The sequence below is a fragment of the Hoplias malabaricus genome, chromosome 4 (genome assembly GCF_029633855.1).
Source record: "Hoplias malabaricus isolate fHopMal1 chromosome 4, fHopMal1.hap1, whole genome shotgun sequence".
NCBI lineage: Eukaryota > Metazoa > Chordata > Actinopteri > Characiformes > Erythrinidae > Hoplias > Hoplias malabaricus.
In genome coordinates this window covers 365361-382956 of record NC_089803.1, presented here as the reverse complement: position 1 = coordinate 382956, position 17596 = coordinate 365361, and the positions used below count along the sequence as shown (strand labels likewise).

Here is a 17596-nt window from a genome sequence, read left to right as displayed (position 1 = left end):
TAAACCATAATAGGGCTGTCCCTGTGATTCCAACCATGTTTTCTAACCTTTCTATGAGAATATTGTGGTCTATTGTATCGAAGGCTGCGCTTAGGTCAAGAAGCACCAACAGGGATATGTGGCCTTGATCAGAGGCAAGAAGAAGATCATTTGTTATCTTGACTAGAGCTGTCTCTGTACTATGATGTTGCCTGAATCCAGATTGGAATTTTTCATATATATGATTCTTATGTAGATATGAACTAAGTTGTTGGGCCACAGCTTTTTCTAAGATCCTAGACAGAAATGGCAAATTAGAAATAGGCCTGTAATTAGACAGTGTACTAGCATCAAGATTTGGTTTCTTGATCATAGGTTTAATAACTGCTAGTTTAAAAGCTTTGGGTACATGGCCCAGACTAAGCGATGAGTTTACTATAGTTAAAAGAGGATCAATAATAGCTGGTAGTACTTCTTTGAGCAACTTTGTGGGAATTGCATCAAGTGTGCAAGTTGTACAGTTTGCGGAGGTGATAATCTTCTCTAGTTCTAATTGTGGGAGTGGGCAAAAGGTTTCAAGTCTTTCTTTTACAGTTATATTATGTTTTATTTCATTCACATCAGGTGGCAGCCAGGATGGATTTGATCCTGTGGCTAGAGTTTGTTGTCTAATATTCTCAATTTTATTATTAAAAAAGTCCATAAAATCTTTACTGGTGAGAGTTGCTGGAATTAGTTGTTCAGAACCTGCTTGATTTTTTGTAATTCTAGAAAACACACTAAACAGTGCTCTCGGATTATTTTTATTATGGGAGATCACCGAGGCCAGATATGCTGAGCGAGCTTTAGTGAGGGCATTTCTATACTCTATAAGGCTGTCCTTCCAGGCAGAATGGAACACTTCAAGCTTGGTTGATCGCCATTTCCGCTCTAGTTTTCGTAATGTTTGTTTTAAAGTACGGGTCTTATCGTTATACCATGGTGCGAGCTTTTTCTGTCTTATACTTTTATGTTTAAGTGGTGCTACCTTTTCTAAAGTAGATCAACAGGTATTTTCTAGGTAATCAGTTAGTACATCTAGGTCCATTGGGTCTGATGGAGTTGGAACTGGGGTCGATAGTTCTGGTAGGTTTTCTATAAATTGTAGGGCGGTAGATGGTTTTATTATACGCCTTGTAGAATAGCGAGGGTTCTTACATATATTATGGATAAAACGTAGCTCATATGAAATTAAGTAATGATCGGAGATTGCTGAGGATTGCGGTAAGATATTAATTTTGTCAATGTTAAGACCTAGTGTCAGAACTAAGTCTAAAGTGTGGCTGCAGTAGTGTGTAGGCCCTGTTACATTTTGAGTAATACCAATAGAGTCTAAGATTGAGGTAAATGCCTTTTTTAGTTGGTCACTTTCCTTCTCAAAATGGATATTGAAATCTCCTACAATTATAACTTTATGATTGCACACCGCTAGGTTTGTAGCAAAATCGCTGAATTCTTTCAGAAATTCTAAGTAAGGCCCTGGTGGTCTGTTGCATAATAAAAATGCGTCCTTTTTTGTGACCGGATTTGTAATAATAGTGGAGAGAACCTCAAAAGAAGAGAAGGTGTCACATTGTTTAAGACTAATTTCTAGGGTATTTTGGTAAATTACACATACTCCACCTCCTTTGCCTGATATTCTTGGGCTATGTGCATAATTATAGCCTAGGGGGGTGGCTTCATTTAGTGCTAAATATTCATTTGGTTTAACCCACGTTTCCGTGAGACAGAAAACATTGAATTTATGATCACTTATAATATCATTTACGATGAGTGCTTTTGAGTTTAGTGATCTTATGTTGAGTAACCCAAATTTTAGTTCTGAGGTGTTGCTGCTAGGTGTTGTGTATAATATATATATATATATATATATATATATATATATATATATATATATATATATATAATCTACTCAATCTACTTACACCACTAGCAAAAGGAGCAATATAGTTTGGTGTCACAGAGTTTGGTGTCAGAGAGAGTTGCCCTCTCTGCCCTCCTGCCTATTCTCAGAACTCACCACTCTCACTTGCCAAAGGATGGTAAGACATTACTTAGGACAAAGACAGAGTATGTATTCAAAAGAAAGCAGGGGTGTCTACTAATATTTTGGTAACATTAATATGATCTCTCATGCAATTATGGGCAAATGTAAAGAACAACCACATATTTAACATGCAAATAAACATCGATGGTCTCCTCTGTTCTCCCCAGGTCAGAGAAGCTTTACAGCAATTTTAAAGCTGTAACTTTAGTCTTCCTTTAACCTCACTGTTTTGTCTACATAGTATAGTTTGAGCTATTTCTGCAACTCTGAGACAGTTTCTTAAACAGGCTGTGTTTTTTTTTTTTTTTTTTTTGCGTTTTTCTGACTTCTCACCTGAGACTAATTTTTTTCTTTTGGACTTGTTTATGTCTCTGCACTGATTTATGAGTTTTGGAATATTTCTTCTGGTTTTGACCTTGCTTCACGTATTGTATTTAATAAATCTCCAACTGACTCTCGTCCTTGGTGAGTGATTTGTGACAGATTTAATGAGTGATTTCTATAGATCCGTAACTGTGTTTATAAGTGAATATTAGTTACTGATGGCTCACATACAGCCAAATATTAAACGGTACAAATAATTTTGTTAATTCATATTGGTTCTAAGAATTGAAAGTAATTCAAGTTTGCACAACACTTAATATAAACAAGGTCTGCCTTTGGTATTTTTGTTTCCTAGCAACAGAGCCGCTGTGTGTAAAGTGAAGAGCTGTGCGGAGCCTGGAGATTTGTTCAGACACCTTACAGTTTTAACCAAAGGAGTTTAAACCAAAAGGAAAGGCAGATTTTCATCTTGTTGTGGAGTAAAAGATATTTGACTTTGAAATGTCAAATGACATTGGAAATCGTTTAAAGAATATAATAAGATTATTCAACTTATTTCTAACTTATTTTTATATAAAATTATTTAAAACAGGAAAAAATAAGTTAGAAATAAGTTGAATAATCTTATTATATCCTTACAACAATTTACAACAAATTGAGTAATACTAGATATTTAGACTAGATTTAAGTAAATATTACTTGCTAAGATTTCATTTTGTGCAGTGTGGATACAACACGGAAACTGGTATGACTGCCCCTGTCAGCAGCCTACAGTTATGCACGTAGCCTAAACATCATAGATCAGTTCATAAAATTCTTTAGAAAAAGAAATTTGAGATAAAATTGACACAACCAAAAACACAAAACAAAAAAGATCTGAAATAATTTATTCTGCAGACACAAGATAACCATAAATACTAAATTCCATAAACAGAACTAATCAGTGAATGGGTTCTGGTATCAGTCACTTTTTATGAATATCACACAAAATTAAAAGAAAAACCTCTTTATGTATCGTTACACGTAGCGCGTTTCTAGACACCCAAGGACGCTTTACAATCCACACTGCTCAGAACACTCAATCCACACACACACACTGGTGAGAAGCGGCAGCCAAACGCGCACAGCGTACTCTCGACCAGGAATGACCGTCCACCTGGAGGACTGCATCGGGCACTAGGGTTTAACCCAGGATAGAGCGCCAATCCATATCTGGGCTCACACATACAGACATTCATTCACACACCAGGACAGTTATTAGAGAAGCCAATTAATTATTATTATTATTATTAAATATAAATAATAAAATGCCATGAATGGAAATGACACAGCACAATGGTAACTAATTTAATGTGGAATTTTCCTGACAAAAGGAGTGGGAGGAAAGAAGGCAGCATTCCATAGTGAGCTATAACACCACATCAGTGGGGAGAGGAGTCATTGACCCAGGACAGCCCTTCTAGGAGAAGAAAAATGTGAGTTCAGAATCCTGTTGGAGCCTTTTACCAGAACTTGGAGTTCTCCATATTGGATAAATCAGACAGTTTTGATTATTGTCTCATCTCACTTTTTGTTAGTTTTTTTTTATTATTATTAAAGGGAAATAGTTTTTTTTATGGAAAATGCATTTTATTCTCAGTGGAGCAACATGGGAAATGCGTTTTCCTGAACATTCAGGAGTGGTATCCATAAGCTTGCTTAAAGAAGACATTTTGGACAGTTCCGGTCTTGTGAGCAGTTGTAGGCAAAACTAACATGGGAAGGTCCCAGGTTTCCAGAGGGTGGGGCTGTTTGTCATCCCAAGGGTGAAAAAACAAAATTTTGAGAACAGTAAAAATATAGCTAAAACATAGTATGTCTTATTTCTCTGCTCACAAGACCTTAACTCTACTACACATTTACACAGAAATTAGTTGTTTAATAACATATAAAAGTAATATCTCAGATAGTACATGGAGGATATTTTTTATTTGCCCTACTATAGAAATTAACAGAGCTATATTCATTTATTAATTACTAAAACACTGCATGAAGTTTTCCACAATCAACACATTATCAGAAAGCCTCATTGTTAATACATTTATGCACTTTTAAAATTCAAATATCTGAAGGTAATCCCAAACTCTTCATTCTGTGTGAACACAGAGATGTTTCTGGAGATACCTCCGTTCAGTAAAACTCTTCCCACACTCTGAACAGTGAAAGGGTTTCTCTCCTGTGTGAATGCGCTGGTGTTTTTGGAGACTAGCCTGTTGAGTAAAACACTTCCCACACTCTGAACAGTGATACGGTTTCTCTCCTGTGTGAATGCGCTGATGATTTTGGAGACTACCCTGTTCAGTAAAACTCTTCCCACACTCTGAACACTGATACGGTTTCTCTCCTGTGTGAATGCGCTGGTGTTTTTGGAGACTACCCTGTTGAGTAAAATGTTTCCCACACTCTGAACATTGATACGGTTTCTCTCCTGTGTGAATGCGCTGATGTTTTGAAAGACTTCCCTGTTCAGTAAAACTCTTCCCACACTCTGAACATTGATATGGTTTCTCTCCTGTGTGAATGCGTTGGTGTGTTTTGAGACTAGCCTGTTGAGTAAAACTTTTCCCACACTCTGAACAATAATACGGTTTCTCTCCAGTGTGAACACGCCTGTGTTTGTGGAAATTACTCTTTTGAGTAAAACTCATCCCACACTCTGAACAGTGATACAATTTCTCTCCTGTGTGAATCCGCTGGTGGTAACAGAGGGAACTCTGTTGAGTAAAATTCTTCCCACACTCCGAGCAAGAATATGGTTTCTCTCCTGTGTGAATGCGCCGATGTCCTCTGAGCGAGCTCTGGTGAGTAAAACTCATCCCACACTCTGAACAGCGATACGGTTTTTCTCCTGTGTGAATGCGCTGGTGGGTTTGGAGATGACCCTGTTGAGTAAAACTCTTCCCACACTCCGAACAGCGATACCTTTTCTCTCCTGTGTGAATGTACATGTGATCTTGGAGATTAGTGGGTCTCATAAAACTCTTCCCACACTCTGAACAGTGATACGGTTTCTCTCCTGTGTGAATGTACATGTGATCTTGGAGATTACTTGGTCTCATAAAATTCTTCCCACACTCTACACAATCATAAGTTTTCCGTTTGTGTTTACTTGTCTGAGTTTTTCTGTCAGATGTGTGAGTGTGGGGAGTATCCAATGGTATTTCCTGAGAACTGGAGATTCGGTCCTCAACATCCTCACATTTAATCCCTCCTGATCTTAACATAGTGATATATACTTGGAAATGATCCTTGATGCACCCGTGGAAAAACTGGAACTGTCTTGGACAGGAACCAGAAATAATATCCAAAGAAATGTTCTTCTGTCCTGAAAGACAAAAAAAAAAAAAAAGTTAAAATTGTCAATTTCACTCTGAATTTATGCAATGACACAAATGAAGAATTGTCTGTATCAAAGGTGTAGTGTTGCCCGTCTCTTACCAAGACATGGCATGAATGGTTAGTGCTAATCGGACATAGTGAATGTCATGAAAGAAAAATATCATGAAGCCTGATCCCAGCATAAGTTAATGTCCTGAACCCATGACATTTTTCCCCACATGAATACCTTTCAAAGTAGAAACACAATACAATTCAGTGGGGTAAATAAGGTAAATGATAATAACCAAATAATTTCATAGATAAACTAATCACACTATATCAAAGTTTTGCTCACAACATATTTTTCAAAAGATAATGATTAGAGTGGTTTAACAATAAAGCAAATTGAATGTAGATTATGCATAACCATAGTCTTTTGACAGTCTCCTACCATGACTAAGTATCTTAACATTTACTTCATCTACTCAATTACCCCCTCCTGCACTTTCAACACCCCTGAGAACTCTGCGACTGCAGCAGTACTATCCTCTGCCTTTAACTTCTCCCACTCTCCAAGACAGATGGGCAGGGGTGATGACATGGGTTTGCTCTTGTCCAGAAAGTGGACCTTCATGCCACTAATGTTTCTATCTCATCTTTTTAATACCATGCTGTTACTGTATCTTCATCCACTAAACTACTGTTATGTCTAGTGACTTATTTGTATGTTTTGTGTTTCTCTACTCTCTCAGTAAATGCCTCAGGTGCTGCTGCTGATTTGCTGCTGGAACAGTGCTCTGGTTGGCTGACAGGATTAAGGCGGAACAGATATAAAGCCCTGGTGGTTGGCTGAAAGGAATGCCTCCTCTTCCTCCTTACCATTGCCAGACTAAAGATTGTGTGTGATTCAGCTACCTAATATAGTGTTAACTCAATAGTTATCCTACTAAATTGAAAGCTGTAGGTGGTGTAGCCTTGTTTCTTTTCCTTAAAGAGGTTGAATTGTTTCTGTTTGTTAGGGAGTTAGGTTATGTTTTTTGTATTTTCTTTCTTAATTATTTTTGGTTAGGTAAGTTATATATGTGGGGTGGAAAGGGGTTTTGATTATTTTGGGCCTAGATCACTTGTGATGCTTTGCTTCCATTATAGCCTTCTAGTCAATAAAACATCTTGAGACTTAAGTCTTGTGACATTGTGTGGTTTTCTTGGTCTGGTGTGATTTGAAGTGAGAGGAGTTGGTGGGGACTTTTTTGTTGTTTTTTTGGCAGGGGGTTTTCTGCTTTTCTTATTGTCTGCCTGGCTGTTTTTTTTTTGTTTGTTTGTTTTTTTTTTTGGTGGGGGTGAGCTTCTGTGGCTTGAGTATGGAGGTGGCTGACTTTGTTAGGTCTCCTTCCCGTGTGAAATTGGATAATTACCGTAGAAAGGATCTAGTCTTAATTGCTGAGACTTATCAAGAGTCTGTTCCTTATCATGGTAAGAGCGAGGAGCTTAAAACTGCTTTACTTGATCAATTGGTTGCTTTAAAGGTGTTGCCGGATGGAGAGGAGGCAGTCAGTACAGAGGTTGCAGATGAGGGTGCAGGTGCTTTCTCACTGGTTTTGGAGGAGTCTACTATCAGTGCAGTACCACCTAGTACAGGATCCAAACTTCCTGATCCTCTGATAGCAGTGCATCTTAAGGAGTTGGATTTGGAGACACAATGGCAGGAGCGTGACATAGTTACTTAAGGTGAGGGCTCTAGAGATTGAAGCTGAGAAGGCTGAGGTTATACCAGTTGCAGACTGGACCTTCAGGTGCAGGCACTGCAAGTGGTGAAGCTGGGTACTTCTTCAGAGTCTGCTGAAAGGAGAGCTTCTGGCCCTGTTTCCATTCTTTCTGGCCCTACTTCTGCTCCTTCTGGCCCTGCTTCCACACCTTCTACTTTATTCCTTTGCCAGCTGCTGCTCATTCTTCTGTGACTTCACCAGAACGGGTTGCTGCATTTGATGTATGTAAGCATATTAAGTTAGTACCTCAATTTAGAGAATCAGATGTGGATTCTTATTTTCCTGCTTTTGAATGAATTGCCTCTGTTTTGCATTGGCCTAAGGAAGTCTGGCTTCTGTTGTTGCAATGCAAGCTGGAGGGAAAAGCTCAAGAGGTATGTGCAGCATTATCTTTAGGTCAGAGTTTGGATTATGAGGTGGTGAAAAGCAGTATTTTACGTGCATATGAGATTGTGCCTGAAGCTTACCACCAAAACTTTAGAATGAATGTGAAAACTGCCAGCCAGACATATGTGGAGTTTGCACGTGAGGAAAGGACTTTATTTGAAAAGTGGTGTAGTGCCTCTAAAGCTACTAGTTTTGAACAGTTACAGGAACTCATTTTATTGGAGGATTTTAAACATTCTGTTCATGAAAATATTGTGGTTCATTTAAATGAGAAGTTCTTTCTTTGCAGATGCAGCGGTGTATGCAGATGAGTTTGTGTTGACTCATAAAACTGTTTTTACATCGCCAGTACGGTCTGACCGTGTGGTAGGAAGGGATTGCACATTAACATATGCTGCGTTTGTTGCTCCAGTAAAATGTGAGGTACCACCTAAAATGTTCCAAGAGTCGTCATGCTGGTGAGACACGTGTTTGTTTTTATTTTTGTAAACCTGGAAAGTTGATTGCAGATTGTAAAGCTTGGCAAAAGAAAAAAAAAATCAGCATATCAAGTGTGGGTCTAGCACAATCTGATGCCATGTTGTCTTTACAAAGTTTCAAATCTTGCCTGGATAAAGGGTATAAGCCTTTTTTATTGGATGGGTGGGTTTCAATTGTAGATCAGGGCCATGATTTGCAACCTGTTAAAATATTATGAGATACTGGGGCTGCTCGGTCATTTATTTTGGAAAGTGTGTTGCCATTCTCAGAAAAGACGTTTTGTGGGTCTTCTGTTTTAGTACGGGGCATTGAAATGGGTCATCTGCAAGTTCCCTTACACACAATTTATTTGAAGTCTAGTTTAGTTACAGGTCTTGTAAAGGTTGCTGTGCGAGATAAGTTGCCAGTTGCAGGTGTCTCCCTCATGCTTGGGAATGATTTGGCTGGAGGAAAAGTGTTTCCTTTGCCAGAAGTGAGTGTGAAGCCTGAAACTGGTGACATCGACCCAAAGTTTTTATCATTGTTCCCTGGTTGTGTGGTAACACGGGCTCAAGCTCGTAAAATTCCAGAGGTACCCCTTTTAGGGACATTTATGGCACCTCAAGGTTCATCAGTAGTGAAGGAGACAAATGCAAGTGGTGACTCAAAATTCTTTGGGGAAGTGATTAAGACGTGGTTAAAAATTGGGAGAAAGCAGTTGATTGAAGCTCAGCAAGTGATGCATCTTTAGCCTTGTCTTTTGCTAAAACTGTTCCGGAGGGGGATATATATAAATCAGTGGTTGCTTATTATGTGAGTGATGGAGTTTTAAAGCAAAAGTGGACACCTACAGGAACCTCTGATTTGGGTTGGAACACTATCCATCAGATCGTTATTCCAGAGGCGTTTGTTTTGAGCCTAGCACATGAAAATGCATTTTCTGGACATTTAGGGGTTACTAAGACTTATGACCGTATTTTGAGACATTTCTTTTGGCAGGGACTCGAGTGATGTTTCAAATTTCTGTCGTTCTTGTCACATATGCCAATTTGTAGGTAAACCCAATCAGTCAATTCTATCAGCTCCCCTTCATCCAATACTGGATATGAGGGAGCCTTTTGAGAAAATCATTCTGGATTGTGTGGATCCATTGCCAAGGACAAAGGCAGGACATAAATATTTGTTGACAATGTGTTCTGCTACTCGTTATCCTGAGGCCATTCCCTTACGCACCATCAGCTCTAAGGCAGTGGTCAAAGCTTTGGTGAAGTTCTGCTCTACATTTGGGTTGCCCAAGGTTATTCAAACAGATCAGGGTTCCAATTTCATCTCTAAGATTTTTTCTCAAGTGATTAATGAGATGTCAATTAAACATCAAGTAGCTAATGCTTATCACCCGGAATCACAAGGGACATTAGAGCGGTTTCACCAAATGTTAAAATCTATGCTGTGCAAATATTGCTTTGAATCAGGATGTGATTGGGATTAGGGAGTCCCTTTTCTTTTGTTTGCTCTACGGGAGGTTATTCAGGAATCTCTTGGATTTAGTCCTGCACAGTTGGTGTTCGCACATACAGTTCAGGGACCATCTAGAATGCTCCTTGAGCAACTGAGTGCTGAGCAGTTGTCAGAAACGCAATGTGTTGGAGTATGTGTGTGCATTTCGTGAACGTCTGCATAACGCCTGTAAAGCTGCCATGGCTTCATTAACTGCTATTCAAGCTAAAATGAAACATCGTTTTGACAAAAGAGCAAGATGTCGTGAATTTCTCCCTGGGGATAAAGTTCTAGTGTTCTTGCCCATCTGTGTCAACCTTACAGGCTAAATTTTCTGGTCCATATGTAATTGAATCAAAACTTAGTGAAACAGATTGTGGTTAAAACTCCTGACCGGAAAAGAAGTCGCGTCTGCCATATTAATATGCTAAAGGCCTATGTATGTCGTGGTTCTGTGGGAAGCTGTAATGGGTTGCCTACTGTTAAAACCACTGCTTCCACTCTTGCTGTTCTCCCACTTGTGTATAACCCTGAAGAAGATGGGTTAATATTGCGTAGTGTACCTGTTTATCCAATTCAGAGATTTTAGCTAATTTACCATCACACTTAATCCATTTATCAGAGTGATCATGAGGATGTGATAAATCTTATTCAAGATCACTTATGTTTGTTTTCAGATATTCCATCTCGGATGTCCCTTGTGCATCATGACATAGATGTTGGTAATCACAGACCCATTAAAAAAAGTGTATCGGGTTAATCCAGTTAAAATGAGTTTAATGCAAAAGGAAGTAGAATATTTCATGGACACGGTTTGCTGTTCCCAGCACAAGTTCTTGGAGTTCTCCATGTATAGTGGTGCTGAAACCCGACAGGTCAGTGCGTTTCTGTACAGATTACAGGAGAGTTAATTCTATTACTACACCTGATTCTTTTCCACTTCCTAGAATGTGTAGTATTGACAGAGTTGGATCTGCAAAATTTGTTACAAAACTAGATTTACTAAGAGTACTGGCAAGTACCAGTGACTAACCCCACCCACCAGCAGAAACCAGGCAAGTAGATTACACAGCGAACAGGTAAGTGATTTTAAGGATACACTTACAGATAATGGCCATTTGTTTGCCCATAGTAAGGGTATCAACCGAATCTTGATCCTAGTGTACTATCCAATTACAGACCTATCTCTAACCTTACCTTCATATCTAAGATATTAGAAAAAGTTGTGGCCCAACAACTTAGATCATACTTGCATAAGAATAACATATATGAAAAATTTCAATCTGGTTTTAGGCCACACCGTACCACCGAAACGGCTTTTGTTAAGATAACAAACGACCTACTTCTCGTCTCTGATCGAGGCTGCGTATCAATGCTAGTTCTACTCTACCTCAGTGCAGCTTTCGATACAATTGATCATACTATTCTGCTAGAAAGATTAAAAAACTTGGTTGGAATAACAGTAACGGCCCTATCATGGTTTAAGTCTTTCCTCACAGATCGCTATCAGTTTGTAAAAGTAAATAATGTTTCTTCTATTCATACAAAAATGAGATTTGGAGTTCCCCAAGGCTCCATTTTAGGACCTTTACTATTCATATTATACATGCTGCCACTGGGCAGAGTTATTAGCAGGCATGGCATTACCTTCCACAGTTACGCAGATGACACAGTTATACATATCAGCCAAACCAGATGACAAACCAACACTAAAGAAAGTGGAGGACTGTGTTAAAGAAGTGAAGCATTGGATGTCACACAATTTCCTTCTGCTAAACAGCGACAAAACCGAGGTTCTCCTTCTAGGTCCAAAACCTGCTATAAATAAGGTATCAGACTTAATACATAATTGACTTCCCTGTTCTCCCTAGCTCATCAGCTAAAAATCTGGGTGTTATAATTGATTCAGATCTATCATTTGATCAGCATATAGGTAACATTACAAAAACAGCTTTCCTACATCTTTGTAACCTCGCTAAGTTAAGAAACTCCTTATCCCTCCCAGATGTGGAAAAATTAGTTCACGCTTTAATTTCATCAAGATTAGATTATTGCAATGCACTTTTATCAGAATGCTCCAGCAGAAACTTGAGTAAACTCCAGTTAATTAAAAAAAAGCTGCAGCCAGGGTCCTCACTAAAACTAGAAAATTTGATCATATCAGCCCAGTCTTATCGGTCTTTAACTGGCTTCCATATTCCATATTGATTACAAAATTATTTTACTTGTATAAATCCCTACACGGTCTCGCCCCTGAATACTTGCAAGACCTCATCACACACTATGAACCACCAAGATTACTCAGATCTCAGGACGCCGGCCTCTTACTAGTACCCAGAATTCATAACACTTCAGCAGGGGGGGGAAAGCTTTCTCCTACAAAGCCCCTCAGCTCTGGAACAATCTTCCAGCTAGTGTTCGGGACGCAGACACAGTCACTATGTTTAAGTCTAGGCTCAAAACACACTTGTTCAGTTTAGCCTTTGGCCACTAACCTCTGTCTAGTTTAAGGTTGTCGTTTCAGGAACTCATGGACATGGGGGATCAGGGTAAACCCGGATGATGTGCTCACAATTTCTCTTGTTTGGAGCGGAAGGATGTCTTTGCCTGAGCTCCTTCTGGTTTCCCTCCTCCCAGTCTGTTAGTCAGATCCATCACTACACTAAAGAAAATATTCAAATGCTCTTTTTCTCTGCTGCACACAACTAAACTAACTGCTTCGCTTTACTGTTTTCTGAGAAAATGGTGGCCCACTGATGGAAGATTGTTTGCTGGATTCTCCTGCGGCCCAGCCCACACCAGCTGCTAACCGTATTATTATGTAGCATAATGACACTTCATTGGTGACCATTTAAAATTCAATCTATAGTTTGATCAGAGGAGGATGGGTCCCCTTTTTGAGTCTTGGTTCCTCCCAAGGTTTCTTCCTCCAGCCTCGAGGAAGATTTTCCTTGCCACTGTCGCCATTGGCTTGCTCGCAATGGGCTTTGATTTAAATGTTCTGTTCTGAAACTGTGAAGCTGCTTTGTGACAATGTCAGTTGTAAAAGGCGCTATACAAATAAATTTGATTTGATTTACCATTAACCCAGCGTGCCTCAGACATTTCTGCTTTTGTAACTCCTGCTAGTTTTCTACAATATACAGTTCTTCCTTTTGGGCTTAGAAATGCTCCTGCTACTTTTCAACAATTGATGAATCGTGTGTTGGTTGGTATAACCATTTGTGATGCGTATTTGGATGATAGTCATTTATTCATCTAGGTGGGCTGACCATTTGTAAACTCTTTTAGAAGTGTTCATTCGGTTGCAGAATGCCTCCCTTACATTAAATTTAGCAAAATGTGAATTTGCTAAAGCTGTAGTTACTTACTTGGGTCGAGAGGTTGGCCAAGGTCATGTCCGGCCCTGTACATGCTAAAATTTCAGCTATTTTGGACTTTCCTGCCCCCACTAACCGGCGTGAGTTAAGGAGATTTTTAGGAATGGCTGGATTTTACCATGCATTTTGTTGAAACTTTTCTAGTCTAGCGTCTCCTCTTACTGACCTGCTTCAAAAAGGTCAGCTATTCGTGTGGTCTCCAGAGTGTAAGTTAGCTTTTGACTCTGTCAAAGCTGTTTTGTGTAACTCTCCAGTCCTTACTGCACCAAATTGAGGTACCATTTTAAGCTTGAAATAGATGCAAGTGGGACAGGTGCAGGGGCTGTGTTGCTACAGGAAGACCACCAAGGCATTGACCATCCTGTTTGTTATTTAAAAAAAAAAAAAAAAAAAATCAACAAACATCAGTTACACTACAGTACCATTTGGAAAGGAAACGTTAGCTCTTTTGTTGGCTTTACAACACTTCGAAGTTTATGTTGGATCAAGTTCGGTTCCGATAGTGGTTTACACTGATCATAACCCACTGGTCTTTCTTAATCGAATGATCTTTTGAGATGATCATTATTGGTACAATCTTTCCCTCTAGAGATGCATCATAAAAAGGGAAGTGAAAATATTGTTGCTGATGCTTTGCCACGTGTTTAATTTTATACAGTTTCAAACATAGTTTGATTCTGTAGGGTGGGGGTGTTACGTCTAGTGACTTATTTGTGTGTTTTGTTTCTCTACTCTCTCAGTAAATGCCTCAAGTGCTATTGTTATTTTTGTTTTGTTTTCTTTTATTGCCCAGACAAAGCATTTTTACTAACAGCTGATCAAAGCAGGTGAAACTTATTTTGGGCCAGATTGAGGAATCACCCAAGATTAGTGACTAGATTAAATACAGAGATTTTACAGACTTCCAGACATCCATTCTGTAATTGATCGACAAGGCCTCTTCAGACGCACGCTCTTCTGAGCATTCCCAACCAGAGCAGCTACAGCAGTCCTTTCCTCAGGGAAACCCAATTATGTCACATCACTCCCGGGACGCCGAAAGCAGCCTGCTCATCCTGGAGGAAAACCCTCCTTAGCAAGCCCATCCTCAGCAGCATTCTCAGGGAGGACAGAACCAAGCCAATGCCAGGACACGCTGTTTCAACACAGACAGATTCGCTGTATCCGACGGTTGGCAAAACTGCGTCACAGTAAGCCTAAGATCCCATTTTCAGAGCTGGTGTCTAATAAGTCCCTTGGTAAATTTACACTTTAATCAATAATTAACTTTCATTAGAATAGATCATATTTAGTCACACAAGCCATATCACCTAGCAACTAATAAGACTCATAAGGTGTTAATTGATCCCAGTTTATGACGGTATAATAATTGTGCTGTCTATCAAATGATTATTGTTTCTTTCCAATGAAAAGATTCTGAAGATCCTGAAAAACCCACATTCTAGCGAGGAATCGTATCCAAATTTATGATAAATTATTAATATAATTATTCTCCAAAATTAATAATTAAAATAATACATAATAACCACAATTAACCATAAATAATCCAAATACTGTTCCTAGGCTACAATAGCAACATAACCCATGTATAATAGTGCGTATAGCGACGTAAACAGTGTATTTCTGTTTTTATCAAAGATTTACTTCTGTTTCCACATGAATGGTTTCTTAGGGGGCGCTAATTAGAGCAGCACTCGGTTTGTTTTGAAGCGTGAAAGAGAGAGAGAGAGAGCAGTGTAATGTGATTCCAATAGTGAGAGAGAGAGAGAGAGTGTGTTTGTAATAGTTTTTTCATCATGTTTCAGTAGTAAATGTAGACACTGAATGACTCTATATCCATTTTCATGCGATTTATATCAGAAGGGCTCCTGCACTGTGGTGTCATTTAACCTGCTGTGTGTGTTATTACACCACTGTGTGTGCATGTACTGAGCATCGCTCATATTTTAAAATTAGTTTATCACAGGGAAATTTAATCCCCAACACTGTGAAATATATACAGACATAAACATAGTTGTGCATCTACAGGTCATCGGGTGCAATATCGGTTAAAATTCCAATATCAGATCGATAACAATAACTAAAAAATTCCACATATCATCAAATAATATATTGGCCACTGATATATTGTGCATCACTAGTGATGTAAAGAGTACAGTAGTGTGTATAGTGATGTAAACAGTGTTTAGAATATATAAGCTGCATGTTTCTAAGCACTGTTATATAACACTGTGTATAGAATTGAAAGAGTATTATAAAAGTGCTCTCACTGCTCTATGTTTATGAATGTATTTTGGACAAAGCTACTAAAAACATCTGAAAAAAGGTAATTATTTGCAGGTCAAAGTTCACCACAGTTGAACCCTGAATCAGCATATCATGACAAATCTGATAGAAATAAATGGAATTTCAGTCGTGAATGTTTGCAGACTAAAACAGTGTGACCGGGCCTTTAGTCTACAAATTAATACGTTATTAACTGTTCTGAACAATTGAATATTTTAAAAAATCTCCCTCATTTTAAGGTACAGTGCTACAAAAAGCCAACCAAGGATAAATTTGATAGAGAATAACTTAATGTTTAAGTATATGGGCAAAATAATACTTAATAGAATAATAGAAAAAATAATAGAATGTTTAGCCCACATTATATTTAGACTTCCTGCGTTTTGTTTTTCACCATTATTCACTATGGAACCATTTAAGCCCAACTCTGTTTCAATGAGTCGTCCCTCTATTTATGAACTTTAAATAATCATTTTCATAATTTCACTGGCCTCCTCTGACAGTGTTTGAGAATTTTTTTTTTTTTTTTTATTACGTTATGACCTTTACATACATATATGTTCAGTTTCGTATAATTGTTCTTCATTGTTTCTCAGAGAAAATGTGTGTGTGTATGTGTATATATATATATATATATATATATATATAATGCAGATTAGCCTGTGGTACTATTGCTCTCAACAATGTATAGTTTATAATGTATAGTTCTAAATTAGCTCAGTGAAGTAGAAGAATACAAATTATACTCAAACTCCATCACAGAGTAATTCTGTGAAATTTTGAAAAAAAGATGGACTTAAGTCCATTGGTGAAAATAAGGCAATGTGTTCCTGTATAAAAAATATATTTACAAAATCATGCAGCTTAAATGTATTGAGGACTATGCATTATATTATTATTCTGTATTTTCTCACACACAGAAATATTACATTTTTCTCATAAAAAAATAGCTTAGGCTGCAGCAGCTTATTGTAACATTGTATCATTTTGTTTATATTCAGGAGTCCACAACAATTTATAATGCATTAATTTGAAGACAAGTGTAAAATAATAATTTAAAAAAATCCCTTCAGTGTACATACCCATCCAGCTTAACTGTTTAGCAGTTAGTTTCTGAATGAAGCTAACACATGTGTATTTATGCTCAGTGTTGTGCAAATCCTATATTTCTAATTCATAAGAATTGTAATTTGTAACATTGTCGTATTTTGTGTTACTGCTTCGTTTATATTAGAGACTTTTTGACATGGTCAGCATTTTTATTTTATCAGTGATCTTTCTATTGTATTATTTACTATTTCAAGCATATTCCCAATGTGTTTTGCGAGTTTGGGCAAACCCTTATCTTCAGTAAAACACGGTATAAACGGTGTGTGAAAGCTGTACACAGTAAAAACACTTACCTTCAGTAAAAACAGGTCCTGCTTTCTCTCCAACACACTGCTCTCATGAAGGACGGACACCTCTTCTTCTCTTTCTTCCTCTTCTTCTGTTCGTTTTATTGGTGGTTTACAAACGGTGTGTACTACTGCCATCTATCGGGCTGATGTGTAATCGCAAGGGATTTTAAATTACAGGGTTTTTATTTAAAATTTTTATTACATATATAATAAAAATTCTGTTTCCATTAAATATTGTTTTATAGCCGTCAATATTGGTGCTGGGCTGAATAACAAGTTATTGATAGTTACAGGTTTTCTTATTTCTTTCCTCATGTTCTCTTTCAGTACAACACTGTCTGCGGTGTAAACGACCATGCTCCACGTGTTCCAGTTCTCCACAGTGTGCCCCCTGAGTTGCTGTGGCAGCTAAAATTAAAGTGAGTTTGTAAAATTATTTTATATAAAAAACTATTCCATAGCCCTCTGTCAGATTTTTTTTGCCTTAAGATTGCATGTTATTTCTACAGGGAATAGACGTAATGGTTACTGACGCATATGTTGGGGTGACGTGGTTGCCTCCATATCATATAATCAAAATCCGCTTATGTCCTTTCCTGTAGGTGGACAATATTAATTAAATGGTGTTTAACTTGTAAAAGATAATTATGCATATATACTTTTTTTTTTTAACTC

The 17596-nt window shown here is 38.0% G+C and overlaps 1 protein-coding gene across 1 annotated transcript; it reads right to left on the bottom strand.

The window, feature by feature from the left end:
• Positions 1-3311: 3311 nt before the first annotated feature.
• LOC136694249 (zinc finger protein 502-like) lies at positions 3312-17003 on the bottom strand. The gene is made up of 2 exons (XM_066667659.1): positions 16925-17003; positions 3312-5753 (listed from the first exon to the last, which is right to left on the bottom strand). The coding sequence occupies exon 2, from the start codon at positions 5650-5652 to the stop codon at positions 4516-4518; it is 1137 nt and encodes a 378-aa protein (XP_066523756.1). The 5' UTR covers positions 5653-5753; positions 16925-17003; the 3' UTR covers positions 3312-4515.
• Between the last annotated feature and the right edge of the window lie 593 nt (positions 17004-17596).

What these genes read in the sequence shown, in the direction of transcription:
- LOC136694249 (XM_066667659.1), bottom strand. Translation starts at nt 5,652, where the DNA reads ATGTTAAGATCAGGAGGGATTAAATGTGAGGATGTTGAGGACCGAATC.